This window comes from Chenopodium quinoa, unplaced genomic scaffold, assembly GCF_001683475.1.
Source record: "Chenopodium quinoa cultivar QQ74 unplaced genomic scaffold, ASM168347v1, whole genome shotgun sequence".
Classification (NCBI taxonomy): Eukaryota; Viridiplantae; Streptophyta; class Magnoliopsida; order Caryophyllales; family Amaranthaceae; genus Chenopodium; species Chenopodium quinoa.
This window is the reverse complement of record NW_018743292.1, coordinates 10942037-10951505: the sequence shown is the minus strand read 5'-3', so window position 1 is coordinate 10951505 and position 9469 is coordinate 10942037. Positions and strand designations below refer to the sequence as shown.

Below are 9469 nucleotides of genomic sequence, written 5' to 3'. Positions count from 1 at the left end.
GAGTTTGGTGTATCCGTTTATATCCCATCACTACTCTCACGCTCTTCGTATTCTCCGTCCTTCCCTACTATTTTAACCCCTTCTCTTCTTCTCTCCATCTCTCTCTCTTTTTCTCTCTCCTCTGCTCTCCACTCTCTTTCTCTCTCTACTCTCCTCTCTCTCTAAGCTTCTTCAATGGCTTCCCTCACTAGTTCTTCCGTCTCCTTCAAGTGCGCCGTTCTTCCTTCTTCGGTATATTTCTCTCCTTTTCTCTTTTGTTTTACGCCATTTTTTTTTTTGGATCTGAATCAATTAGGTTTTCGATCTGTTGTTGATATAATCGATTTTTGTTTCAACTGATTTGTTCTTGTTGTTTTGCATTAAGGTTGTGATATTTGTTCATCTGTTTAATTTGTTGGTAGTTTGGTTTAATGATGTGCACCTTTCTATTATTAATTAATTTCTTCGATTGGGTAGATATAAAAATTACTCGTATATTATAATTTGAATGTATGTATCGAGACGAATCTAACGAGATCTCTCATACAAGAGTATTTTGTTGCTAATTTTTTTTTTTATTATTTTGACCTCAATAAGTCAAATTCGGCTTGTATTATAAGGCGGAAACTATTATGTTATATATTAAATAATTGGTTTGATCATTCGAAATTTTAGTGTGAAGAATTTAGTGTATTTGCATTGGATTATTTGAATTTTGATTTCTCAGATTAGTTTTATTTATGTAGTTTGATTTATTTTGGAGCTATATAAATTTATGAATAAGGATAATTGGGAAATTCCTAGTTTAAAGCATTGTTTTTTTGTGTTAAATTTGATTGTGCTGTCTTTTGTATTAGCGATACCAATCGTTTAGAATATTAAATAGCCTAATTCAGGGGAGATCTGCGTGTAGTTTATTTGTTCCGTAGGATAATTTAGTACGACAGATTTAAATTGATAAGGTCACTATGATTTTATGCCATAAGCTGTGATCTTACTGTCGTTTTATTTTTATTTTTTTGGGGGTCTATTCATGATGTATATTGTTATTGTCGAGTTCTCGAGTTTCACTTCAACAAACGTTTGTTAGTAAAGCAACTTTCAATTAGCGCACTCGTCTTATGATGTGCTATGCCCCTCATTGCCTCATCTAGTTATTGTCGAGTTCTCGAGTTTCACTTCACATATGTAAAAGACATGCATGAATTGTATGCACCTGTATTGTGTTCGATGAGTGTATGATCAGTACCCTTGCATTTCTTTTCTCAAATGCTCATTTTCCTTTTTTTTTTTTTTTTTTTGACATTTGTATTATTTATCATCATTTGAACCTTGAAGTAAATGATTTCAGTTTATTAGGAATCAGAATTGGTGATTATATTGCATTGTAAGTTAGTTGTGAACTTATGCTTTGCTAATTTTATTTCTTGACAGTTTAACTCCAAGAACCATGGCCTGAAGTCATCAGTGTCATTCTGGAGGGCAAATCAAGTGAAGCCACGAGGCTTGAGCATCTCATGTGCTGTATGTTCTCTCTTTTCCCACTTTATTTTTGTGTTTCGTTTCGTTTTTCTGCTTTGTGAAGTGTGAGCAGCAATGACCAGTCCTTTTTTTTGGGTTTTTTTGGGTAATCATTATGTAACTAGATTGTGGCTTGGACGATGCTGCGGATATTGAAATTACCTTAAGTTTAAATACTTGTAGATATTACTATGTATATAATTGCTTAATTGGTATTGAATATAAAAAAAATAGCATCCAAGGAAACAACCATTAGTATGTTATTGATTTCTTACAAATTAAATTGTAGTTTAATGTGCAATTATTTAGAAATTACATTCTACATGGAAATTAATTAAATACGAAGGTTACACATATGAAGAATTTTGAGTGATGATGCATAGGGTGACACGTAACGGTGATGTGGCGCCAAATCACATTGAGGGAATAGTAACACATGGCGATAGTATGTTATCCCTTTGTGTATTAATCATATCAATAATATTTAGATATGATGGAAAATTTTCAAAGTATGATTGCAAAAGTTAGGTTTGTCACAATCAATATGGACATCATTACATTTTCATGCAACAGGAATCTGCTTTGGTACGAGTAGTTTCTACTTTTAAGCTTGTGATTGTAATATTCTTCTTTTGGTGTTCTTCCGCAGGCCAAGCCCGAGACACTTGAGAAGGTCAGCAGCATTGTGAGGGAGCAGCTAGCTATGACAAAGGATGCTACAGTTACTGGTGAAACAAAATTTTCAGAAATCGGAGCTGATTCTCTTGACACAGTAAGTATCCTTAGTTATGTTTTCTACTTTTACAGGAGTCTTAAACTCATAATGTATGTTCTTTATTTCATCAGTATCTTGTGTATATAAAGTGCAGTCTAAGAAGTGATTAGTTTGGTAGGTTTACACCTTCAAGCCTTTTGATCAAGTATAAAGTGTTGTTAATTTTGATGCTGAACGTCGGATTAAGAATATATTCTTGATTTACATATTATTATTAAGAATAAGGACATACTATTGGTTTCATCTACTTCTAATTTTCAATTGTTAATAGTTATTACAAACTTTATTCTATAGGTGGAGATTGTGATGAAGCTTGAGGAGGAATTCGGTGTCACAGTTGAAGAAGAGAATGCACAAACTATTACAACTATTCAAGAAGCAGCCGATATGATCGAGAAACTTCAGAACAAGTAGACTCTAGGATTTCATCTATGAATGGAGATATTGGCTTTGTAGGATTGAGCACTTTAAAATTTTCTTTGCGTGTTTCTTATGCTATTTAGATCTAGACGTCTTGTTTGAACGTTTTGACCAGCACATGAAATTGGTCACCTGACTCACCTCGTGTGAGCATTGTTTGTGTTACAGTTCTGCTTAAGTTGATATTACCCTAGTCATAAATTCAAATTTTTCTTCATCAATAGCAAAATTTTGATTGAATTTTATCTCAGCCTCTTATTTTTAGAGCCAATTGACAATTTTTTGACAACCCTGGCTTTCCAAGTTGATTTCTTTTACAGCTCATCTGCCACCTTAATTAAGCTGGATTTTAACTTGTCTGAATTTGCAAAATCATGCTACTGAAAGTTACAAATTTGTTGCATTCCAAATATTGGATAAGGTCGAAAACTTACAATGTTGATTGGTTTAATTTTGAAACAAGTTTTTTTTTGTCTTCTACTATTAGCCAAACTCACTGTTTTTTTTTTTTTTTTTTTTTTTTTTTTTTTTTTTTTTTTTTTTTTTTGGGTCTCGTAGGGGTTTGAGACATGAATTTTAAATTGTTGAAAGTCATCAACCAAACATTGGTATGAGCTTAAACCCTTCTAACCACTTCCTGGTATCTCGTACCTTTGTGGATCAAAAACATTGGTATTAGCTTAAACCCTTCTAACCACTTACTGGTATCTCGTACCTTTGTGGATCAAATACCCCGCGAATCAGCTTCTTCACAAAATTCCTTGTTGAGCATTAAAACAAAGGATGTTCTACCTAAACATTTAATATAGTTTTTACGGTTATTTCATGAAATGCCATTGAGCAATTGCAAAATTCACCAAATGCCATGAACCTTTTCAAAATTCACCAAATGTCACCGAGTTTTAAACAAATTTACCGAGTGCCATTAATGACTGACAGCCGTTAGTTGACCCCACCACTTGCCATGTGTCACCTTTTGATTGGTCCGTTTTTTAAAATATGAAATTTTTTTTTTAAAAAAACAACAAATTTTTTTTTTAACAAAAGGAACTCAAAGGTGGCCAGCCACCACCTCCTCCCTGCCGTCGAGCCCCCTGTCCACCCCAAAACCCTAGCCGCCGCCACCCCCTGCCGCCGGGGCTAGCACCAGAAGGTGCGCCGGCTGCCGGTGACCCCTCCCCTATCCCGTCGCGACCCCCGAACCCGCGAAATGTCCATCCTTTCTTTTTTTTTTTTCTCCTCTCTTTATAAACAGCAATGTCACAAAAAAAAAAAACTAAGGGTGGAAATAGAGAATAAAGAATGGCCGGCAATAGGAATCAATCTTGGGACAACATACTCTTGTGTTGGAGTATGGCAGCACGGCTGTGTTGCTGGTGGGAGTTGGTGTGGTAAGTTTGCTGCGATGGTTGTGAACTAACGGAGAGGGAGAGGAAGGGGAGTGGGGTTTCGGGGTGGTGGAGGAAGGGGGGTGGGGTTTCGCAGGTTAGGGAGTCGCGAAGGGATAGGGGAGGAGTCGCCGGTGGCCGGCGCGCCTTCCGGTGCTAGCCCCGGCGGCAGGGGGTGGTGGTGGCTAGGGTTTTGGGGTGGGCAGGGGGCTCGACGGCAAGGAGGAGGTGGTGGCTGGCCACCTCTGAGTTCCTTTTTTTTTTAAAAGTTTTTTGTTATTTTTTTTTATTTTAAAAAACGGACCAATCAGAAAGTGACACGTGGCAAGTGGTGGGGTCAACTAACGGTCAACTAACGGCTGTGAGTCATCAATGGTACTCAGTGATTTTTTTTAAAACTCGGTGACATTTGGTGAATTTTGAAAAGGTTCATGACATTTGATGAATTTTGAAAAGGTTCATGGCATTTGGTGAATTTTGAAAAGATTCATGGCATTTGGTGAATTTTGTAATTGCTCAGTGGCATTTCATGAAATAACCGTAGTTTTTATACTAACATACACGAGCAATTCTATTTACAAACTAAAAAGTTACAAGCAGCAAACAAAAAGGTTAGAGCTCTCTTTAGTCCCATTCAGAATCAAAGAATCCGGCGTCTTTCCATCTCTGAGTAGTATACATGCTCCAAATTCAAGTGTTCCTCCCGAATTCATACCAAGACAAGATATATTATACATTCGAAAGCAGGTCATTAAGCAGGTCATTTACCATGGATAGAAAGTTAGAAAACTACAAAGACAAATTACTTGAAAGAAATCTGCTAAGAAGGTGACATATATGAGGGGAAAGTAAAATGCATGGTAGCATGTATCTAGGGTGTTGTACGACCTGCAGAAGAATTAAGAACAAGGTTATTGAGCTGGTGGAGCTGGACTACCAGTGAAGCGGCAACTAACAACAACTTACACAACATAGATGTAAGAGCCAACCCATTTACACCGAACATGATAGTAACTGACACAACTGAGAACACAAGCTAAAAGAGCAAACCCATTTACACCAAACATGATAGTAATGTACTTGTGATATGCAGGTCTTGCTACAAAGCAATAAATACCATCGTCGGCTTTTATAACTCTTAACTGGAAATGAAATTTCCATAGAGGCCAAACTCACCGGGCAGTCTTTCTTTCTAGCTGGAATGGTACATGAAAAGTATGAGGCCATAGACTGCAGTCAGCACTAGATTGTGCACAATCCACAAGCCCCACTTCATTCGATGTGCGTCATTATTCTCAATGAACAATGGGACTCCAAATGCAAATACATAGATAGATACCCTAAAGGGGGAAAAGGTACAAACTGGATCATCATTTAGTCCATGAAAGAAACTGCAATTCAGTTTAGAATTGAGAAGCAACAGATGTGATTGAGAAGCTTCAGAACAAGTAGAATGTAGGGATTTCATCCATGGATGGAGATATTGGGTTCGTGCAGTGGGATTGAGCACTTGAAAATTTTCTTTCCGTTTTTTCATCTATGTTACTTAGAATTTGATACACGTCTTGTTTGAACGTTTTGACCAGTATATGAAATTGTCCACCTCTTGTGAGTTTATTGTTTGTGTTACAGTTCTGACAAGTAAATATTGTCCTTAAGATATAAATTCAAATTTTCTTTATCAATAATAAAATTTTTGATTGAATTCCATCTCTTATCAAACCCTCTAATCTTTAGAGCCAATTGACATTTTGAGAATCCTGTAAATTGGCTTTCCAAGTTAATTTGTTGTACAACTTATTTGCCACCTTGTGTAAGCTGGACTTTTTATAACTGTGTGTCTGAACAAGAGGGCGGAGAATATCTTTGATTTGACACCCACGAGTAGTATCAGCTAGACTATGTTTAATTTACCTTATTTTGATCTAAAAAATTAGTTCTGACATACTTAATCATTTTACGTGTGTTTTTTATCGCTAAATATATTTGATTTCGTAATTAAAAACTTATAAAAAATTCATATAAATAAAATACACTATATTTTTGTTGTTGATTATCGTACACATAAGGTTAAAGTTTGGTCAAATTTGACAATTAGATTAGATCATATCAAACTAAATAAGTTCTGATCAAATCATATACGCAAAAATAAAGTGAACTAAACAATCCCTTAGCCAAACTCACTTTTTTTTTTTTTTTTTTTTTAAGGTTTCTTTTTTCTCATACTTTAAGGGTTTGAGGCATATCATACAACCAATATATAATGCCATTGCGATTAGCCAGAGCACAAGACAACGACACTTAACATTCTAATTTTTCTCCAAGTGTCATGTCACATATGTAGACAATAATTAATTATTATTATGAAACATATGATTTATTTAGATATGTATTTGTTGGATAAAAAAGTTGGATTTTTTAGGATAAAAAAAGTTATTTTAGAGTTTCATTTTCAATAAAATTTAGATATATTTTTAGGATTAAAAAATTAGTTTAAAGTTTTATTTTCAATAAAATTTAGATATATTTTTAGAATAAAATTGTTGGTTTAGAGTTTTATATTCGATAAAACTCCAATATTTCATATCCAAAAATTAAATTATAACTTTAAATAATTATCTTATAAATTTATTATCTTTATATCAAAAATATCGTTTTAATGAGTATTTAAAAATAAATTAATTTATGATATGTTTTAATATGCAACTACAAATATTATTTCAATCATTGTCATCGTATCATATATCATATTATATCATATAACTAATATACAAAATCGTACGATTATGCAGACCACAGGACATCGACACTTGACGTTTCAGCGTTGTGCCAAGTGTTGCGTCACATAGGGTACAATTAATTATTGATATTGTGTGTATGATTTATTTGGATATATTTTTGTAGGATAAAATTGTTGGATACATTTAGATAAAATTTTAAGATAAAAAAATTTAGTTTAGTATTTTATTTTCATTAAAATTTAGATAAATTTTTTGAATAAAATGGTTGGTTTAGAGTTTTATTTTCGATAAAATTACAATAGTCATTTATAAATTAAATTATAAATTTCAATAGTTATGTTATAAAATAAAAAAAGTTGGATACAAATATATTTTTTTAAGATAAAATTTAGTTTAGAGTTTATTTTCAATAGAATTTGAATAGATATTTAGGATAAAATTGTTGATTCAGAGTTTTCGTTTTCGATAAATTTTCAATATATATATATAATTAAATTATAAATTTCAATAATTATCGTATAAATTTGTTAACTTCTCGCTAAATGTCTAAACATTAACTAGCGTGTGACACTATGACCTGGGCATTGGTCCAGGTGTTTATATTTTTTAAAAAAACAAATCTTAAAGAGCCTGAAAGATTTGTTTATTTTTTAGTAAATTATAATAATACCATGACAACAATGTATTATTTTGGATTACTTTAACTTTTATGATACATTCTTATATGTACTTGATTTATATATTTATATGTAGATACATATAACACGATTTATTTGCATTTAAAATGGTAATAAGTGTTGTCTTTATTTAAGGAGAGTTAGTGTTTAAACCTCTTTGCAAGCATTTTTGGTTAATTATGACATGAAACAAAGATTGTGGCTGATGATGGGGTGTGATTCTAATACGTAAAATGGTTACACGCGAGCAACCATCATCGGGGTTACTTGGTTAACTTTATAGGGTTTATTTCGTCGGTTTTTTAGGGGTTACTCGATCAGTGTTATAGGGATTATTCAGTTAGTTTTATAGGGGTTACTTTGTTCTTTTACAAGCAACCACATGGTGTATCCAGCCGAGCTGCACAAAAGAAGCGTTGTATTTAAAAAGTATATATATAGATATTTAAAAGTTAACAAATTTATAAGACATTTATTGTAATTTATAATTTAACTTTTACAAATGAAATATTGAAATTTTATCAAGAATAAAACTCTAAACCAATAATTTTATCCTAAAAATCTATTCAATTTTATTGAAAAAAAAAATTTAAACTAACTTTTTTTGTTTTGTTTGTTTTTTTTTTTTTTAAATCTATTAACTATTACTAAAACAAAACGTTGCTGATATCATACACCCCCTCCCTATCCTATGTGTCGCTTCTTCATTAAAAAAATTCCCGCCTTTTTTATGTATGATGTCATCAATGACTTTTTTATATTTTATTTTTTAAAAAAATATACTTTATATTGTATAATAACATATTAACATGTATAAGATAATAATGCATTCTACTACTGTTGTTGGCCTATAAATACAGAAAGATTTGAAAGTGCATAAGATCACCTATATTTATTCAAAAAAAAAAAAAAAAGATCACCTATATCCATCCAAAAAATAAGCTATAAACTATGAATACGAAAACTATCAAAATGAAAATTGACTGACTTTTGGCCAAAGTGAATTGTATTCAAGTTATAATTATATTAAGTGTAAAACTAAAAAAAAAAGGGAATAATTATTCAAAATGATTGACGTTTTGTTTTAATATATGTATATGCATTGCATTTTTTTTTTTCAACGTTAACTTTGTTCACCGTGTCTTATGTAGTTGAAGGTATGAAAATATTTGTCTTCCATACTTCAGTTTGCAATTTGGCTTTACTCATATTGATATCAATTATTATGATGATTCGTTAGTAACTTTTCTCATCTTGCAGGATATATGAAAATGTCTGCACAACAATATGACTTCATAGACCATATGACTATATATGCTCACCTCTTTTACGGTAAAAACCATATAAACAAAAATGTTCAACATGTTATAAGAAAGTATGAGTACTTTTTATTTTCTTTGATTTCTTCAAAATGCTCAGTTGATTATATTTGATTATGGAATAAATAAATTAAGAGAATGAAAAGAGCCGTAAACTTTTGTAATCCCGCTAAATGAAAAACATATATATGATCATGATTAAAAGTTTATAAATTACTTATTTCATATAATATAAATTAGGAAAAATTACTTATCATCACCGTGTAATGCACGGTTACTAATCTAGTATTAATCTAAACATATTCACCTTTTTTTATCCTAATTTGAAAAAAAAAATAAAAAAAATCTAAACTAACTTTTCATCCTAAGAAATTAATCTAAGGCAAAAAAATTAAAACGCCAAATATCGCTGTTTCGTGGCCTGACTAAAAATTTAATTTTACATATTAGTTATATGATGTACTGCGCTTTGACAAAAATCTATGGTGTTTTACGTCAAAACATTTTAAATCAAAAGAATACACACCCCTTACATATCATTGTTTGTATCAATGATAGGTTTAAAAATATGGCATCTACATATACATAAAAACTTTACAAGTATTGTAAAGTACAATAAACAATAACTTATACTCTCTCCATCCCTTTA

At 31.9% G+C, this 9469-nt stretch overlaps 1 protein-coding gene across 1 annotated transcript; it reads left to right on the top strand.

Moving 5' to 3' along the window:
• On the top strand, positions 1-2916 carry LOC110737005 (acyl carrier protein 2, chloroplastic-like). The gene is made up of 4 exons (XM_021917352.1): positions 1-231; positions 1414-1503; positions 2150-2272; positions 2570-2916. Exons 1-4 carry the CDS (start codon positions 175-177, stop codon positions 2687-2689), a joined length of 390 nt encoding a protein of 129 aa, XP_021773044.1. The 5' UTR covers positions 1-174; the 3' UTR covers positions 2690-2916.
• Positions 2917-9469: the final 6553 nt, after the last annotated feature.

Excerpts from the sequence above, each read along its gene's own strand:
- LOC110737005 (XM_021917352.1), top strand. The coding sequence starts at position 175 with ATGGCTTCCCTCACTAGTTCTTCCGTCTCCTTCAAGTGCGCCGTTCTT. Across the intron at positions 1,504-2,149 it reads GCTTGAGCATCTCATGTGCT|GCCAAGCCCGAGACACTTGA; the intron begins GTATGTTCTCTC and ends GTTCTTCCGCAG. Across the intron at positions 2,273-2,569 it reads GAGCTGATTCTCTTGACACA|GTGGAGATTGTGATGAAGCT; the intron begins GTAAGTATCCTT and ends TTTATTCTATAG.